Consider the following 19,374-nt stretch of genomic DNA (forward strand, 5'->3'; position numbering starts at 1 on the left):
GTGTTGGTGAGTTCTAATTGGGTATTAAATTTAGTTAGCCTGTTGTGCCCAGATCGTGACCCCCAGAGAGACCACCAAAGACGAGCATGCCGGAATGCAAAAGCAAGGTTTAATTCTGGATATCCAAAAGCAATACAAGCCTAGGCAGGGACTTCGTCCAATACATCCAACGTAGTGGAGGCTGGAGGAAGTGCCCACCTGTCTGCAAGCTCAGTTTTTAAAGGGAAAAGTCACAAGGTTACTTCATTTAGGGGTGCTAGTACAGGTACAATTCTGATTGGCTCGCTTCTAGGAACTTCTAGAAATTACTTCTAAAGGAGTGGTTGCCCGCCACCATTTCTCATTGGCTGCCCTCAGGTGGGGGCATTTCTGTGGTCAGTTACCCTGGAAACCAGGGAGAGGACATTCCATAGTCTGGCAGGCATTACCTCGTGACTATCTTGTGACTCTGAACTTCTACACTTCCTGGTTTCTGGAATCTGAACTGACGGGCTTCAGTAACTAATGGCCTATTTCCAAAAGGAGAAATCTTAGGCCTTAATTTTAGGGTGAAAGCATTTTGGTCTTATTTCTAAGATGGCTCATTTTGGTCTCACAAGACAAACAATAATTTTGATTGCTGGACCTTGATGTTTTGATAGTTGGATCTCGGTGATCAGCCTTAGGAATGAGTCAGTGGCCAAATAAGGGAACAGACCTTGGAGGCTGCTTCAGGGATATCATCTAACGGTTCAGCAAGGGGGAGGGAAGGGCAAAGGACAAAGCTTGCTGGTGCCATGTTTGCCGTGCTCAGGCCCGTGTTTGCCATACTCAGGCACGTGTTTGCCGTGCTCATCCATATGTGCCATGCTCAGGCCCGTGTTTGCCGTGCTCAGGCCCATGTTTGCCGTGCTCAGGTCCATGTTTGCCGTGCTCAGGTCTACTGGAGCCCTTCAATCCCCTGGCCTAAAATACCATTTTTTAAATGTCTTGTTACATTTGGGGGCTGGACAGACGGCGCAGTGGTTAAGAGTGAAGAGATCTCCCGCACAGTAGAGGCTCCCTCCAGACCCGGATTAGCCACAAACCACATCCAAACGCCAGTTTCCAGAAAGAGATCCTTTATTAAGTGGGCAAGAAAGGTTCAAGTGGCTGCTGTCTGACTCTGGCAGAAAAACAGCAGCCAATGACCTTGCAGGTGTCATTCTTAAGAGAAAACGGGAGGTCTGTGTTAGAATGGGCTAGGGTGCCGTGGGAAAGGAGATAGGGGATGAGGGAGAAGGGGACGGGAACCAGGGAGAGGGGCAGGGAAATTTGTCTCAGAGCGACCGAGGCCCGCCTCTGGATAGAGAGGAGACAGACGTGGCCCGTAGGAAAATGGCGGTTTATATAGGTAAAGGGGGAAACCCCATGTTAGGTGAGGTGTTTAATTTTAATTGGGCATGCTAATTAGGTGAGCCAAAGGGGGCTTCTGATTGCTGGACTTTGGTAGTCAGCCTCAGGAGGAGGAAGTGGCCAAATAAGGGAATAGACCTTGGTGGCTAGCTTTAGCTTTGGGTAATCTAATGGTTTTTAGCAAGGCAGAGAGAATCGGGGAGAAAGGTAAGCCCTGCCAGAGCCACATGCTCAAATGAGCTAGTGTCCCTTCAAAGAGCACTAGTTGCTCTTGCAGAGGACCAGGGTTCAATTCCCAGTACCCACGTGGTGGTTCACAATCATTCCAGGATTTCAATGCTCCCTTCTGACCTCTACAGGCATGAGGCATGCATGTGGTGGATATACACACATGCAGTCAATGCACCCATAGTATAAAATGAATAAATCTCATTTTAAATTTTTAATAAATTTATTACATTTTTATTAATTTTGTATGCATGTATGTGTTTGTATGTGTGTGTGCCACAGTGTGAGTAGAGGTCAGAAGACAACTTTTGTGAGTTGTTTCTCTTCTTTACCATTTGAGTCCTGGGATAAAATTCAGGTTAACAGCCCCAATGCAGTTTTTAATTAGTATAATACCTCCCATATCGTCCTGGTGGGTTTTTATCAACTTGACACAAACCTAGACATACTTGGGAAGAGAAACCTTGACTGAGACAATGCCTCCATCAGATTCCCTAAGACAAGCCTGTGGGGCACTATCTCAACTGGTGATTGGTGTGGGAGGACCCAGTTCACTGTGGCAGGTGATCCTGGATTGTATAAGAAAGTGGGCTGAGCAAGCCAAGAGGAGCAAGCCAGTAACTAGTGATCCTCCATGCCTTCTGCTTCACTTCCTGCCTCAAGTTCCTGCCCTGACTTCCTTAGATGATGAACTGTGATGTGAACATGTAAGCCAAATAGACCTTTTCCTCCCCAAGTTGCTTTTGGTTGTAGTATTTTATTACAGCAATAGAAACTCTAAGACACAAAATATTATCGTTTCATCATATAGATGCTATTTTAAAATCATTAAAGGAATTGGGCATGAGCTGGGCAATAGTGGTGCACACCTTTAATCCCAACACTTGGGAGGCAGAGGCAAGCGGATCTCTGTGAGTTTGAGGCCAGCCTGATCTACAGAGCAAATTCCAGGACAATCAGGGCTACACAGAGAAACCCTGTCTCAAACACAAAACAAAACAAAACAAAACAAAAGAAAAAAAAGAAAAGAAAAGAAAAAAGAAACTGGGCATGATAGTATATACCTATAACCCCAGATACTCTGAGGCAGGAGAATTGCTTGAATCCAGCCTAAGCAACACTACCGAGACTCTCCCTATAAAAAAAAACACTATAATAGATACTGAGATCACATTCTTTGTTTTCCTTCCCCCTCCTTTTCCATTTCTGTTTCCTCTTGTCTTTGTTGCTGCCATTTTTTCCTAGTATTAAAAATCAAGAGTGGCCAGGGCGGTCAGAAGACAGCCACAGGCCTGCCTGGGGCAGGGTGGACAGAAGACAGCCACAGGCCTGCCTAGGTCAGGGTGGACAGAAGACAGTGGACAGAAGACAGCCACAGGCGTGCCGGGCGCCCTCAGCCTGGGCAGACGGGCACCACTGTGATGAACAGGTATGTGGTGGAGAAATGGCAGAGAAGGAGGAGTGGAGTGGTTTATGAACTGTGGAGGAAATCGAAATTCAATCGCAATGGTGGTGAGGAGCGGGCTGCCACCTGTGAGCGTATGATATCCAGACTTGTGCTGCTGCTGAGGGCCATGTCTGGGTCCCTGACCGTACTGCAGGTGGGTGCTGTGGAGCAATCCTGTTCTACACTATGAATGTGTATTACTCTCATTGGTTAATAAAGAGCTGGCAGGCCAGTAGCTGGGCCGGAAGTTAGGTGGGAAAGCAAAACTGAGAATGATGGGAAGAAGGAAGCTGGAGTGGCCGGGCGGTGGTGGTGCACACCTTTAATCCCAGCATTCGGGAGGCACAGCCAGGCGGATCTCTGTGAGTTCAAGGCCAGCCTGATCTACAGAGCAAGATCCAGGAAAAGCACAAAGCTACCCAGAGAAACCCTGTTTCAGAAGAAAAAAAAAAGAAGAAGGAGGAGGAGGAGGAGGCTGGAGTGAAGAGAGATTCCGGCCAGCCACTGAGCAAGCAGGAAGGGTAAAAAAAATGAAGTAAAAAGCCATGAGCCAAATGGCAAAGCATAAATAGAAATATAGGTTAATTTAAGTGTAAGAATTAGCTAGTAATGAGCCTGAGCTATTGGCCGAGCATTTATAATTCATATTCAGTCTTTGAGTCGGTTATTTGGGACTGGGGTTGGGATAGGAAATGTCCATTTACAGGTGGGGTCTGTGATAATGTCTGTGGCCCACATTACCACTGAAGGCTGTGGGAGTGCTCAGGGTCTGGGCCACCAACAGAGGCCATGTTGATATCAGAGGGCCATGCTACCCCTAGGGCCATACTAATCTTAGTGACCTACACTGCCACTCAAGGATATGATGACATCTGGGCCCCAGCTGTGGTGGAGGGCCATGTCTGGATCTGTGGTCCTACTGCAGCCCATGTTACCACTGAGGGCCATGGGAGAGCTGTCCAAGGTGACCTAGGAACCAGAGAGTTGTTCCCACCCCTTACCAGTTGTCTCAGCAGGAGAGCTATCATCCCTCCCATCCCTTCAGAACTGGCCCCAGTGGCATGAGCATGGGAGAGCTGACCCCACCCCTCACTATTCCAGCAGGAGAGCTGGCCCTGACCCTTGCCTGGGAGGAGGGGCAATCTCAGTGGAGGTCCAGACTGACCAACTCAAATACCACCCAGGCCCACATCCAAGGCTTTGAGTTAGCTCACCCCAACATCTACCCCATCTATGAACTGCCAGAGTGCATCAAGGGACTGGTCCTGCAGAACCATATCTACAGGATCTCCATGACTCTGGACAAGTAGAATACCCAAGAGGAGTTTCGGCAAGGGTCCAATATTGATGGTATACCAGAAGCCAAAGGCCTTGAGCCAGGCCAACAACTCATTAGAATGAACATTTGCAAGTAAAGCTCTTTGGGCAAAGGGTCCAGAGCATGATCCGTAGCATCTTCCAAGGCCACTACAACAAATGAATATGTGATGGAGAGGTGGGAAAGACGGAGGAGCAAAGTGTTTTGTTGTTTTTTTTCTTTTGAGGGAGGATGCTACAAGGGTGGGAGGCAGACATGGAGGGACTGGGAGATGAATAGGATTGGGGTGCATGATGCGAAGTTCCCAAAGAATCAACTAACGGTTAATAAAACAGTGTGTATTTTCAGGTAGACACAGCTCACACTTGGAGGATATGACATCTGCTGCTGGACAGCGTGAGTGTTATCGTTTCCTCTTTTCAGCTGGGCCAAGTGCTGCACGCCTTTAATCGCAACCCTCAGCAGGCAGCGGCAGGTGCATCTCACTGAGTTTGAGGCCACACTCAGCAGGCAGCGGCAGGTGCATCTCACTGAGTTTGAGGCCAGCAAGCTCCACAGCAGCCAAAGCCACATAGTGAGACCCTGTCACAAACAAAACAAAACACCCTCCCCGCCCCCCCCCAAAAAAAAAGAAAAAGAAACCTGGCACAGAGACTCATGACTATGACCTCAGCGTCTGGGAGCCTAAAGCAGAATGGCTTCAAAGCCAGCCAAGGTTATAGAGTAAGACCCTGTCTCGAAAGAACCAATGAGAGGAAAAGAGTGAGAGAGAAAAGTGGACCCTGGGGTTCCATTGATAAGATTGCCTGCCTCCCATGTGCAAAGCCTTGGGTTTGATCCTCAACAGCACATAAACTGGGCATGGTGCTGGACATCTGTAACATCAGCACGTAGGAGACAGAGGCAAGAGAATCAGAAATTCAAGGTTGTCCTCGACTACATGTTGAGTTCAAGGCCAGTCTGGGATACATGAGACCCTGTCTGAAGGGCACAGAGGGAGGAAGGGAGGGAAGAGAGATAGAAAGAAAAAGAGGAAAGGGAGGGAGAGAGAGGGGGGAGGAAGGAGGAGGAGGAGAAAGGTTGATTGACTGCCTAACTGCTGCAGTGAGAACTGTACATTTTGATTTGAGTTTTCCAGCTAAATTGAATTTTCTTTGGAATGGTCCTCTATTCTGAGGCCACATTCTGTTTCTCTAGAAAAGATCAATGTAATGGCGATTCGAAGCCAGCCATTGAGTTACAATTGACTTCTGACCTCACATCCCAGAGAGTATAAACCGATCACCAGTGACTCTGCTCTGATGGGCAGAGGCATGGGCAAACTGTCGTTGCCTGTTTCTCTTGCTTGGATCTAAAACTTGGGAGATAGACCCTGGGCCTCCTAGTCAGCCTAGCCTAATCAGCGTGTTCTAAGCAAATTCCATGAGCTGGCTTTTTGGAGCCCATTCCTTATGGAGGGATACCTTGCTCAGCCTCAATGCAGTGGGGAGGAGCTTAGTCCTGCCTCAACTTGATACGCCATGCATTGTTGACTCCCATGGGAGGCCTTACCCTTTCTGAGGAGTAGAAAGGGGGAGAAAGAAAGGAGGTGGGGGAAGGGAATAGGAGGAGAGGAGAGAGGAGAAACTGTATTTGGTATGTAAAATAAATTAAAATTTTTTTTAAAAAGAAAGAAAGAAACCCCATTTCAAAAACCAAGTAGCAAAGGGGCAGCAACATGTCTCTGTGAGTAAAAGTGCTTGCAGCTAAGCGTGACCACCTCTAGAGAGCACCTCATGGGCACTGGTAGATGTGTGTCTTCTAGAGAATTCTTGACCCTGTCAAGGTAACAACCACGATTAACCATCACAGCATCACTAGTCACTTAATAGACCTTTAAATTTTTATTACATGTATTAATTTCTTCTCTCTGTGTGAGCTTGTATGTGTACACAGGCATGTGTGGGTATACAAGTGCCCGGGCCAACCAGTGGAAGTCAGAGGACACCGTGACTTTCTCCTTCCACCATCTGGGTACCAGCCTTGGAAACAAACACCTTTGCCCTCTGAGTCATCTCACTGGCCCGCATTCAGACTTTTCCTGAGCACCTCCAAGCCATGCTGTATTCGAAGCCTGGAGAGATGAGGAATGGAAGATACCTGGACTTTTATATTCTAGTGTTCACAGGTGTGTAAGCCTCTGGCTGTGATAGGTATACACAACTGCACTCAAAGGTGAGAACATGGACTTGTGAGCTATGAATCCCCAGTCCTGCCAACATCCATTCTCATCTATAGTGGTGACTATTGCTTAAGGCCAGTGTGGGCTCCAGCTCAGGACCAGCCTGCTACCTCAACTACATGAACCCTGTTGGAAAGAAAGAAGGGGGAAGGAGGAGAGAGGGGAAGCCAAATTGTGATCCTGTGCAGCCATCTCCCCCTCCACTACAGAAGCCACACAGGGCCTATGTCCAGCTCCCCGTGCATCTTGATCACCGTTATCACCATCATGACATCCCAGTATATCTCTAGCCCTATAGCTTGTCCTCTTGCCCACACAGGAAGCACCAATTGGCAGGCACAGCAATGGGCTGCTGCCAATTTTACATGCACACACGGGGAAGAGCCAAGCAAACCCCACTGCCAGGAGCAACATTCGATGCCACACTCACAGGCTGGAGCTCCAAAGCCTGCAATCAGGGAAGACAATCAGGATGTGGGCAGCTTGGAGGCTGTTGCCCAGAGAACGAAATGTGTGACAGGAGAGGAACTAATGAAATCCTGGAGCTAGACTGAGCGGTGTGTGTGTGTGTGTGTGTGTGTGTGTGTGTGTGTGTGTGTGTGTGTGTGCGCGCGCGCATGCGTGTGCGTGTGCGTGTGCATATGTGTGTGTGTGTGTGTAGAACTGAACCAGAACTCTAAGGAAGTAGATACTGATGCTCAGGGCAAGGAAGACAGGAGACTCATAGGGGACTCTGAGAAGTCTGAACAACAGTCAGACATCACTTGCAGACACACAAAGTGCCCCGTGTGGAGAGAACAGTTCTTCAATCCATGTGAACAGGCTTTAGTCCATCTGAAACTGCAGAAGAGAAAATGTAATACCAATTTGCCCCCAATCCATCCTCTCCTTGGGAGACCTTGGAGCTTAAACAAGGAAAGACGGCTCAGTGGATAAAGAGCTTGACTCACAAGTGTGAGGACCAGAGTTATGTTATGGAATAATCTTTTTGTACAATGTAAAGATGAGTCTTTGCCAAGGTGCCTTCTGATTGGTTTAATAAAAGAGCTGTCTGGCCAGTAGCTAGGCAAGAGGTATAGGCAGGACAGCAAGACACAAAGGATGCTGAGAAGAAGAAGGGCAGAGTCTGGGGAGTCTCGAGGGATTCATAAAGAAGCAAGATGAGCTGGGCAGTGGTGGTGCACGCCTTTAATCCCAGCACTTGGGAGGCAGAGCCAGGTGGATCTCTGTGAGTTCGAGGCCCACCTGGGCTACAGAGTGAGTTCCAGGAAAGGTGCAAAGCTACACAGAGAAGCCCTGTCTTGAGGGGAAAAGAAAAGAAAAGAAAAGAAAAGAAAAGAAAAGAAAAGAAAAGAAAAGGAAAGGAAAGGAAAGGAAAGGAGAGAAAAGAAAAGGAAAGAAAAGAAAAGAAGAAAGAAAGAAAGGAAAAAGAAGAAGCAAGATGAACGTGCCATGTAGAGAAGGTACAGCCATGTGGCAGATGATAGATTTAAAAAATGGGTTAATTTAAAATGTAAGAGTTAGCTAGCAACAAGCCTGAGCTATCAGCCAAGTATTTATAATTAATAATAAGCCTCTGAATGGTTATTTGGGAGTGAGTGCTGGGACACAGAGAAATTCCATCTACAAACAGTGCCCAAATACCCAGCACCTACATCCACATAAAATCTGAGAAAGCTTTAAAAAGGTTCTAAACACACAAAAATGCAGCCAAACTCAGCTTCCTGATGTTGCATCTCTCATGCCGGCTGCAGTACTGAGACTCATCTCCCAGCAGCTGACTGCGGGAAGAGCCAGCCACCATGCACTAAACTAAGCTACACCAGTGTCTGCTGACATAGCAGTTTAAGACTCGTCTCATGTGATCACAAAGCAATACGTGGGGCTGGAGAGATGGCTCAGCGGTTAAGAGCACTGGCTGTTCTTCCAGAGTTCCTGAGTTCAATTCCCAGCACCCACATGGTGGCTCACAACCATCTGTAATGAGATCTGGCGCCCTCTTCTGGCCTGCAGGCACACATGCAGGCAGAACACTGTATACATAATAAATAAATCCTATTAAAAAAAAAAAAATACAGATGCTCAGTAAAAACAGATCCAGATGGAAAAAACAACTCTAAATGGGTCACAGTGTGTTTAAAAATATATCTAGGTTTGGGAGAGAAAAAAGAAAGGATAGAGACAGTCATAGATTAAAAAATAGTTTAAAAATAATAAAGTCCTTAAAAAGGTATAAAGTAAAAAAATATAATAAGCCATGTAAAGATGGAAAATACACAGAGAATCTGGATTCTGTACGTTATTGTGTTGTCTTTAGATTTTTCTGATTGCTAATAAAGAACAGCTGCTAAGACATTGGATTATGAAAACTACTAGATTAAATCAATGTATATATTTTTTAAAATGTCTTGACTTCAAAATGGAAGTCAAAAGATGTGTTGCTTTGGGAGAGAGGTTATGCTTTTATTTCCACAGGAAATGAGAGGCTGCGGATTTATTCCAGATTAAAGATGATCAGGGTTGGTCAAGGAACACCCCTGAAAATCCTTACTACAGACATAAAGAAATAAGCCTTAAAAAAAACTACAAAACATGTAATGTATATTTTACCTGCTCAAACATAAAACAAAAAAATCATCTTTGGCTAATTCGTGTACAACACACAGTCTATAGTTGTACTAATACAGATATGTATGTTACATTTTAAAAGTTTATGTATTTTCAGAGCAAGGGGAACTTACATCAATGAAAACAAATGGCCCAGGTGATCCAGCACCTCAGAGTGCCTCTGTTGCAGTTTCCTCAGAGTTCTGCATCAAAATAGCTTCAAGGCTGCTGGTTGAGATGGTCCAGCCACACAAACTACTCCAGCCAAGACTTAACCGTTATCCTGAATTTACTCAGGGTTCCCCAAAGTTTCCAATGCCCCTAAACATCAGGAAATAGTCTAGAGAACAATGCCCACATTCCCAAGAAATGGGTTATGGACATTTATTATTATCTAAGTGGGGGGAGGGTTTACAAATTGTTATTGGTCTTAGTTGAAAAAAAAGACTAAACAATAATTAAATTCAAAAAATATCTAAAGGGAAAAAGGGATATGATAAGGAATGATAGGGAAAAGGGGTAGATTATTGAATCTCCTTTAATCAAAAAAACAACTATTAATCTCAAAATATTTTACATTGGTGGGGATTTTGGTTTATTGATACAAATTTAAAGTTATTTTTTATACTATATTTATGTTTCTACTCTTGTTTGGTGTATTGTGCTTATACAGCTCATTTAAAAATATGATGTATAATTAAGAAATACAGGTGAGTAGTTCATCATCTATAATAATAATCAAACTTGTATAATCAAACTTGTAGTCATGTTAGATGTTTTCAAGGTCAAACAAATATATTTTAGATAAACAGGTTGTCTTCAAATACTTCATAGATCTAAAGAGTACGGCGTTTAAAATGTTTTAATAACATAAGGCTTTTTATGACAATGAGACATGTCTGCTCCTGGCAGCACCAATCTACTTCAGTGAAGATGATGGACACTGAAGAAACTCCATATGGAGTTTGCTTTCTTTGTGGCAATAGTTAGCCACTGGGCAAGAAACTTGCCCTTGCCTAAACTGCTGACAGTCTGCTGTTCAAATTGGACACAAAAAGCAGGACACAAAAGAAAGCAACTGTTGAACTTTGCCAAGACAAGGTGGGACAATCCTTCAAAATTCCTACTTGACAGAAAAGTCTGTCAGATATGCTAGGCCTGTAGTCCAAAGATGGATGCCCCCAACATTGCATAGGAACCTTAGATGACTGTCCAGGCAGCCAACTCTTTCTGTCATTTCTTAGTTTTGTAAGTTGTTTGCTCTGTACTTCCTGTTTACTCAGGTAATATTACACCCTTCTGGGGTCTTTGATGGAGTTAACAAAGACTTAGTAATTAAGCTTATAGTTTTCCTTAGCTATGATAAAAAGTAAATTAGGTATAAAACTTTGGACTCACAAAGATAAGATAAATAGAGTATTTTCTCTAATTTTTCCAAATAAAAATGAACTGGATGTTGTAATTCTTACTTGATAAATGTCTTTGTTGTATATAGTCTTACTATGTTAAAGTTAAAACCTTCTCTTTTAATTAGACCAAAAGGGGGAAATGTTATGGAATAATGTTTTTGTACACTGTGAAGATGTGTCTTTGCCAAGGCACCTTCTGATTGGTTTAATTAAAGAGCTGACTGGCCAGTAGCTAGGCAGGAGGTATAGGCGGGACAGCAAGACACAGAGCATGCTGGGAGGAAAAGGGGCGGAGTCTGAGGAGTCAAGAGGGACACAGAAAGAAGCAAGATGGGCGTGCTATGTTGAAAGAAGGTACCACCATGTGGCATAGGGTAGATAATTAATGTGTGTGTGTGTGTGTGTGTGTGTGTGTGTGTGTGTGTGTGTGTGTGTGTGTAATTATTTGAGAGCAACTACTGGGACACATAGAAATTCCACCTACAGAGCTCAAATCCCCTGAACTCACCTAAAAGCCAGACAGGCATGTGTGGGGTCACCTATAATCCCAGCATCTAGGTCTCAGACAGAGTTAGGGTCCCCAGAACAAGCTGGTTAGACTATCCCAAGCCCAAAAGCCCTGAGGGTACCTGCAACACACCGGAGGCTGTGAGCAAAGGAATTGCACCTTTTATGGAACCTTCTGCAAGGCTGATCCACTGATAGAGATTCGGTAATTGTGGAGAGGTTGGAATGTTGCAGGTCCAGAACCTAAGTACAATTTATGTTGGGTTCTCTTTGTCTGACCTTTTGGGATGTATCAACTGGCAGAATACTAGGGTCCAGGAACTAAAACGCTGTCCTCAGACGACACCTGAGACCTATAGCAGAGATTTCTCCACTTCGTCGACAAGCGTTTTGCATCCACCGCCATCTAATAACACCCCCCCCATAACCATAATTACATTTTTTTAGTCTGGCTATATCTATCCCAGGATGGTTTTGAACTTGCAGCAATCCTCCTGCCTCTGCCCTATCAATGCAAACTCTCACTTCAAAAGAGATAAGAGATAATTTATTCTGCAGGCAAATTATCAATGGTCGTAGCCCAGGGAACACAGATTTGTGTCACCCCCTAATTCTATTTGGGATACAAGTCTATGAAGTCCCCACAGCTCCAGGAAAAAAAGTCAGAATCAAGACACTGAGGCGGGAAGAGCTGACTCAGACGGAGTCTTGAGGGCAATGTATATGAGTTTAAAATGAAAAGCCCAGGGAGGGCAAACTGCAGGTCTCAGGGCAGGCGAGGTGCCCAGAGGAGAACGGAGACAATAAGCTGTCATGGAGGTCACACGTGGTAGGGACTGGAGCTTCAGAAAAATGACTAAGGAAGCCCAAGCCAGACCGTTGGGAAATTTAAAGACATGCTCAGACTATAGCCATCACCCTAAAAGAAAAGAAAAGGTGGGGGCTCGGGGGGGGGCGGGTTGCTTATAGACTCGGCAGAACCTAATTAGCCCAACGAGTACCATCATCGGAAGGTAAAGCCACCTCCCCACGGGTGGTCCCCTTGCCAGGACCCTGACCTGCCCCCACTGCATTAACCCTTTTGGGAGGAGACAAGGGCCGCCTCCACCTAGAGAAGACGATCGCTACCACAGCAGGAAGCCACAGCAGACCAAGAAGCTGGAATTGGATAGCGGGAGGTTCCAGGAAAAGATCTCCGAAGCGAAGTGGAGCCCCGGGTGAAGCAACAGCGGACACTCTTGTGGAATGGGTTGAAGAGTCCTTCCCCACTACGCATGCACCAGGACCCGGGTTTGCAGAGATTGGGACTGGGCGGTACTGCACGCCAGCGGGGAAGGGGACTGTGCAGAATGCGTGGGAGACTGAGCTGAGCTGCTCCAGGCCCGGTGCCTCGAGACCTCCCCGTCACCCCCAGAACAATTCAAAGCAGACAGAATGGGAGACGCGGCTGAGATGCAGAGGAAGACGACGCCGGTGCAGGCAGGGCTGGGGTCTCACCGAAACTGCACCGGGTGGTTCACGAGCGCTTTGAGTAGTAAAAAGGGTGCCAGGCGGGCTCATGTACGGGGAGGGGCGGGGAGAGGCACAGCCAGGCTGTGCGGGAGAACAGCCGCAAGGGGGCGCGCGTGTCCACCCGGCTCAGCTGCCTAGCTGAAATCTACCCTGAGCATTTTGCTGTTTTGAATTAGCTTACTTTATGACATTTTCATAGATATCTAGTTGGGGTTGATTCTCCCCTCAATTCTCTGCTCCTCCATCTTCCTGGTCCCAATCCCACTAGGACCCTACCGCCCCAGTATTCTTCCACTGATGCGGGTGTGGAGCTAGACTCCACGTACAAGAGGTAACATATAGTCTTTGTCTTTCTCGGTCTGGCTTATCTCACTTAACACAATGGTTTCCAGTCCCATCCATTTTCCTGCAGATTTAATTTTTCTTTTGTGCTGAATAAATCCCATGGTGTATGCGTGCACCACATTTTCATAACCATCAGTTGATGGACATCTATGCTGTTTCCATTTCCTGGCTATTGTGAATAGAGCAGCAATAAGCTCTAGTCTATCATCCATTGCATGGGTGAGCAAGTGTCTCTGTGGTAGGCTATAGATACCTTCGGGTATTTTTAAATTTTATTTTTATTTTAGTATTTGTGTGTGCATATGCCACGGTATGCGTGTGTGGGTCAGAGGTGGGGGATCCTTCTCTTCTCCTACTGTGGGGGTCCCAAGGATGGAACTCAGTTAAGGCTTGGCCAAGCGCCTTTTACATTCTGCGCCAGCTCACTACACACCCCAACTCATCTTTTTTTTTTTTTTTTTTTGGTTTTTTGAGACAAGGTTTCTCTGTGTAGCTCTGCGCCAACTCATCGTTTGTAGCCAGAGCTGGCCTTGAACCTATGATCCTCCTACCTCAGCATCTCAAGTGATGGAATTACATCATGCCTGGCTTACAGTGCTGAGTGTTTTGTCTCATCCCCAAATCTAAGCCCTAAATCCAGTGTCCCCTCCAGGTCCCGAAGTTCTGTCCCACAGACAACCCAATAACAGCTCTAGAGTCATCATTTCTCTTGGCATTTATCTTCATGAATCATAAAATACAAGTGCAGAAATTAATGGGTGCACATGCTCTGAACACACAAGGTGACACAGCCAGGAACACCAGGAATGACCCGCACCACAGTACATCCCCAGAGTGGACATCACCCACCACTGCAGTCACACACACACACACACACACACACACACACACACACACACACACTAGCCAGATGCACACATCTCACATGTCACCTACACCCACACTCACAATGACATACTTTGGGGGATTCACAGGAACAGCTCTTCCAGGACAGGCCTATCCTCATATATGTCTGGCCACACACCCGTAAAGAGTAACGCATGCAGTGACTTCCATGTTCTCTTTCCACCATAACTTCTCCTTGGATGCATGGAAACTCCATATGCCCCAAAATGTTCACTTCCGCAGGCACACACTTCAACACCCATCCCTCCGGATGGATACTTTTCTCTGTGAGGATGAATGGTGGACTCACACTCCAGACATCTTCACTAGCAGGTGCAATCCTGAGGCCTTCCAGGTGTGGCTGTGATGTTCTCTTATTTACTGGGCTCTGTCAGAGAGGAGAGACGTGAGGTCAGGCAGACCAGCACTAGGTCTGGAACTCCACCCCAGCCCACCTCTGGCTCTGGCTTACGAGCAGGTGTTTTCTTCTCTAGACTCTCGAGGGTTTTCTTGATTTCCGTGATATCTGGTGGGAGGAGAGGAGACAGGCACATCTGGGGTGGGACCGCAGGCAAAGCCCTGATATCATTAGCAGTTTCCAGTTTGAGTGAAGCAGCTTCGGGTGTTGGAGGGTCACAGTTGGAACGGTGTGTGTGTAGTGTGTGCATGTGTATGTGTTCATATGTGTTTGCACTTCTATATGCAAATATGTAAAGAGGTCAGAAGCTGATGTCACCAGCTGTTTTCCTTTAGGACTATCTACCTTATTTTTGAAATAGGGTCTCTCATTGAACCTGGGGTTTCACCCATTTGGCTACACTGGTTGACCAGTAAGCCACATATATCTGCCTATCTCTACCACCACACCCTTGCCCAACCACTAGGCTTATGGACCCGTGCCACCAAGCCCAGCTCCTACGTGAGTCCCAGGAATCTAAACTCAGGTCTTCATGTTGTTCTTTACTGACTGGGCCACCTCCATAGCCTCAGTAGTGTTTAAACATCCTCTCCTTGAACTCAGAGGAAACATCTATTGCCCCCTTCCAAGTCTCGAGAGCAGGACCCACCCATCTCTTCCCGAGTAACCAGCACCCTGTTTGTCCAAACACGTTCACCTAAGAGGGCGGGCCTGCAAGGAGTACCTGCTGGCACCGTCTTCAGCCTGTCGTTTCCAGTCTGCACTCTGCTCAAGACCACACCAATATTGGTCTTGGCCTCCTGGATGCCCTGCTGCGCCGCTTTCCAATGATTCCTTTGTTGGTCCTGGCAGTTCAGCACCGTGTTTGAGACTAAGGGCATGGAGTTTGAGATGTTCAGATGGCCACCGCTCCTGTACCCGCCAGCACCACGGTGGGCCTCCTCTGCACCTCCCACTCACCATTCGAAAGCTCCTCTCTCAGGCTCCACAGTTCCCTGGACATTTCCGAATCTGTTTAGGAGAGGATAGGAAAGCTTTGAAGTCCCCAGGCCCCCTTTAGCCTTCCTGGAAACGGGGTTGAGAGCAGGGAGAAGAACCGGTGGAAATCCCGGAATCTCAGCTCCCAGGATCACTTACTTTTGACCAGGACCAAAGCGGAGAGGATGATGCATGACAAAAAGATGAAAGCGAGGAGGACATACAAGATCATGATGGTTCTGTGCAACCAAGGGGGGACCTGGGGTGTGTCCAGTGACGGCTTGGGCTGGGCTGGGACAGAAGCACAGGACACATGAGCTGCGGAGCCCAGCCCCCTCCCCCAGCCAGACCATCAGTACTGTCTGTAACACCTGTCACCAGTATTGAGGACCACCCAGGACATCCCCCGTCGGTCAGCACCAATACTACCAATTTGTATTCCTTACATTTTGACCCTCACATCCCTCTCAACCAATTCTGTCACCCAAAGACAAAAGTGGAGCCAACAGCACTGCCAGAAGCGTTTTCAGAAACCCCACCTCCATCATCTCAGTGGCAACGCTACTCCCACCGGAGTACCATCACTGTAGTGTGTGTGTGTGTGTGTGTGTGTGTGTGTGTGTGTGTGTGTGTGTGTGTGTGTGTGTAAGAGACAGAGAGACAGAGACAGAGAGAGAAGCATAGGGTATCCTCCTCTGTCACTCTCCACCTGTTTCTTTGAGGCCGAGACTGTCCTGTCTATTCAGTGAAGCCCCAGTGACCCTGTTATCTCCACCCCTCGGTGCCGGGGTGACAGGCGTGCACAGGACACCTGGTTTGCTCTGAGGGTGCTGGAATCTGAACCTGGTCCTTATCCTTGTGCAGCATTAATTTTAACCACTGAGTTATCCACCTCCCCAGTTCCACAGTCGAGTTAGTCAGCTAAGGTTTCCCGTATCCCAGGCTAGCCTCCACCTCTCTATGTAGCCTAGGGATGACCTTTAACTTCTACTTTGACCTCCCAAATGCTGGCATAATAGGTGTGTGCCCACACCCAGTTTATACAGAGCTGGGAATTGAACCCAAGGCTTTGTGCATACGGGGCAAGCTCTCTACCAACTGAGCCAAAACCACAGCTGCATCGCCATCTTTCATGCCACCAATACCACACTCCCCAGCACTCACCCTCTCCACATACTCCTTAAGTTTGGGGTGGGGGTGGGCAAGCAGGTGTCCACTCACCTTGTTTCCTGGGTGCTGATTCACTGAGTTTGAGCTGGTCCTTGTTTCTGAAGGGCAAGGTTATATTCTCATAGTTAGGATCGTGAGTACCTGTGTGTGATTTGGCGAGAGGAGATGTTGAGAGTCATCCAGATATTTGGGGAGTTGGTGGTTATAATAAAGCAGGCATGAAGGACCAAAGTCAGCTTTATAATTAAGCAGTGCAGGTGTTGTGAGCCCCTCGAAGGAAGCTCTTCTGTCCTGACCAGTCCCACCTCTAGCTTCTTCATTTCCTATTCCCACCCCAAGTGTCCTGACCTTCACTGTGGTCTGGCTTCCTCCGGTTCTTATCCTGGAAGGCTGATGCCTGCATTCTGCTTGGTTGATTCAAGTAGATTACCACAGTCTTGGACCCTGGACCTCCAAGTGTCCACACATCCCCACCTACCGGAAAGCATCAAGACAGATGGGGAAATCTGAGGGTGGAGGGGAAGGAAGGAGGCCTCACCTCCTTTCAGGGATCCACACCACATCTCCTGCTCAGAGGCGTCTTCAGCGTCCACATCAAGTCTTTAGAGCAACAGAAGTTTCATGGATGGCCAAGAAGGGACCCTACATGTGGGGACAGAAGAAAGGTTTTTGAGGAAGCCAGGGGGTCTGGGTGGAAGACAGACAGATGGAACAGACAGATAGAATGTGCCTGACTTCATCTCCCTGACTTCTGTGTATGGCGGAGGAGGGTGTGCAGAGGACAACCCCAGCTATTGATCCTCAGGCAATGGCACCTTGTTTTTAAGGCGGCATCTCTCACTAGCCGGGAGCTCACCAAGTAGTCAAGGCTGGCTGACCACAAGCCCTAAGGATCCCTCTTTCCACCTCCCCAGCTGGGATTACAGTTGTGCCCCACATGACCAGCTTTTCTGCTGTTTTCTGTCTCCACAAAAAAAGCTATATCAACTAAGATTCGGACTTTTAGAACAATGGCTGAGTTTCCTCTCCCCACAACACCTTCCCTCTCAGCCCCACACCATAGTTCAGCCCCACCCCATCCAAGTTCTACTTTTCATATAAGTAACACATGTTAACTGATTGCGCCACGGGAGCCAAGGTCGCGCTCTCCGAGGCGCCACAGAGAGCAAAACGGATGTGAGGCAAGGAGGGAAAACCGCTTTGACCCCACACTTACATCCAATACTGAGGGCAGACCCATATCCTGAGAAATTGCCCTGATGGAATCTCCAGGGTATTCTCCCCCTCAACGTGGACACACCAGGAGAAAAAGGCACTCACTCCATCTATCCGCTCCGCTACCTGGCTCACACACAGGCATGCACATACATGCACATGCAAACCTCCAAATGCCTTCAGTCACAGCTCACCTGTGTATGCCACACGCTCATTTGCATTCTTTTGTAATATGATGTCCACATGCATATGCACGCACATTTGCATGGAGTGTCTATATTCTAAGTGATGTCTTAAATTTTTTAAGACTTTATTTATTTAAAGAACTGTTGGAAGAATCACCATCACTTACCTCAAATTGCACTACAGAGCTATAGTAATAAAAACAGCATTGTATTGGCACAAAAGCAGACATGTTGATCAATAGAATTTAATTGAAGGTCCAGACATAAATCTACATGTCTATGGACACCTGATTTTCCACAAAGAAACCAAAAATACAAACTGAAACAAAGATAGCATCATCAACAAGTAGTGCTGGTCGAACGTGATGGTTGCATGAAGTGCGGTGACATTCTCTATCCGTGCTCTAACAAATAAAGCTGGCCTGGGGATCAGAGGACAAAGCCAGCCACTATATTAAACGTAGAGGTCCGGCAGTGGTAGCACACGCCCTTAATCCTAGCATTTGAGAGGCAGAGATTCATCGAGGCATGGTGGCACACGCCTTTAATCCCAGCACTAGTTAACCATAGAGATCTGGAGGTCTGTACAGATAGACAGGAAGTGATAGAGCTGGGCAAAAAGAGGAAGTGATGTGGCTGGGTGGAGAGAGGAAGTAAGATGGCAGGGCACAGAGAGGTATATAGGCGTGAGGATACAGGAAGTAGCTCTCTTGGGCTGAGGATTTCCTAGCTGTAAGTACTTGTGGCTGGCTTGTTCTATTGCTCTGATCTCTCAACTTCACCCCAATATCTGGCTCCAGGTTTTTTTATTAATAATACCTTTATAGATTCATGTTACAAAGAAGAATGCAAATAGATCTATATTTATCACCTGGCATAAAACTCAACTATAAAACGATCAAGAACATCAACGTAAAGTCAGATCCACTGACTCTGAGAGAAAAAGAAAATGGGGAATAGCCTTGAACTCATGGGCACAGGAAAAGACTTTCTGAACAGAACACAGGCACTAAGATCAACAATTAATAAATGGGACCTCATGAAACTGAAAAACATCTGTAAGGCAAAGGACACCATCATTCGGACAAAGCAGCTGCCTACAGAATGGGAAAAGATTTTTACCAAGTACACATCTAACAAAGGGCTAATATCCAATATATATAAAGAACTTTAAAAACTGGACAGCAAGAAAACAAATGACCCAATTTAAAATAGGATACAGAACTAACAGAATTCTCAAAAGAGGGGGCTGGAGAGATAGCTCAGTGGTTAAGAGCGCTGGCTGCTCTTCCAGAGGACCTGGGTTCAATTCCCAGCAACCACATGGCAGCTCATAGCTGTCTGTAATCCAGCTCCAAGTGATTTGACACCCTCATATAGACATAAAATGCAGCAATAACACCAATGCCTATAAAATAAAATATTTTTAAAAAAAAAGAATTCTCAAAAGAGAAAACTCAAATGGCTCAAAAACACTTAAAGAAATGTTCAATACACTTAGCCTTCAGGGAAATGCAAATTAAAAATGCAAATTAAAAATATCACTTTGATATTT

The 19,374-nt window shown here is 46.5% G+C and overlaps 1 protein-coding gene across 1 annotated transcript; it reads right to left on the bottom strand.

Annotated features, from left to right (window-relative positions):
• Positions 1-13,651: 13,651 nt before the first annotated feature.
• Mcemp1 (mast cell expressed membrane protein 1) lies at positions 13,652-16,924 on the bottom strand. Its single transcript, XM_006970224.4, has 7 exons — positions 16,768-16,924; positions 16,471-16,560; positions 15,409-15,540; positions 15,232-15,282; positions 14,996-15,142; positions 14,326-14,379; positions 13,652-14,241 (listed from the first exon to the last, which is right to left on the bottom strand). Exons 1-7 carry the CDS (start codon positions 16,820-16,822, stop codon positions 14,228-14,230), a joined length of 543 nt encoding a protein of 180 aa, XP_006970286.2. The 5' UTR covers positions 16,823-16,924; the 3' UTR covers positions 13,652-14,227.
• Positions 16,925-19,374: the final 2,450 nt, after the last annotated feature.

The sequence above is a fragment of the Peromyscus maniculatus genome, chromosome 23 (genome assembly GCF_049852395.1).
Source record: "Peromyscus maniculatus bairdii isolate BWxNUB_F1_BW_parent chromosome 23, HU_Pman_BW_mat_3.1, whole genome shotgun sequence".
NCBI classification, from domain to species: domain Eukaryota; kingdom Metazoa; phylum Chordata; class Mammalia; order Rodentia; family Cricetidae; genus Peromyscus; species Peromyscus maniculatus.

What these genes read in the sequence shown, in the direction of transcription:
- Mcemp1 (XM_006970224.4), bottom strand. Translation starts at nt 16,822, where the DNA reads ATGCAGGCATCAGCCTTCCAGGATAAGAACCGGAGGAAGCCAGACCAC. An exon ending in GAAGCCAGACCACAGTGAAG is followed by an intron (nt 16,561 to 16,767) that starts GTCAGGACACTT and finishes AATCACACACAG; the next exon opens with GTACTCACGATCCTAACTAT. An exon ending in ATCAGCACCCAGGAAACAAG is followed by an intron (nt 15,541 to 16,470) that starts GTGAGTGGACAC and finishes CTTCTGTCCCAG; the next exon opens with CCCAGCCCAAGCCGTCACTG.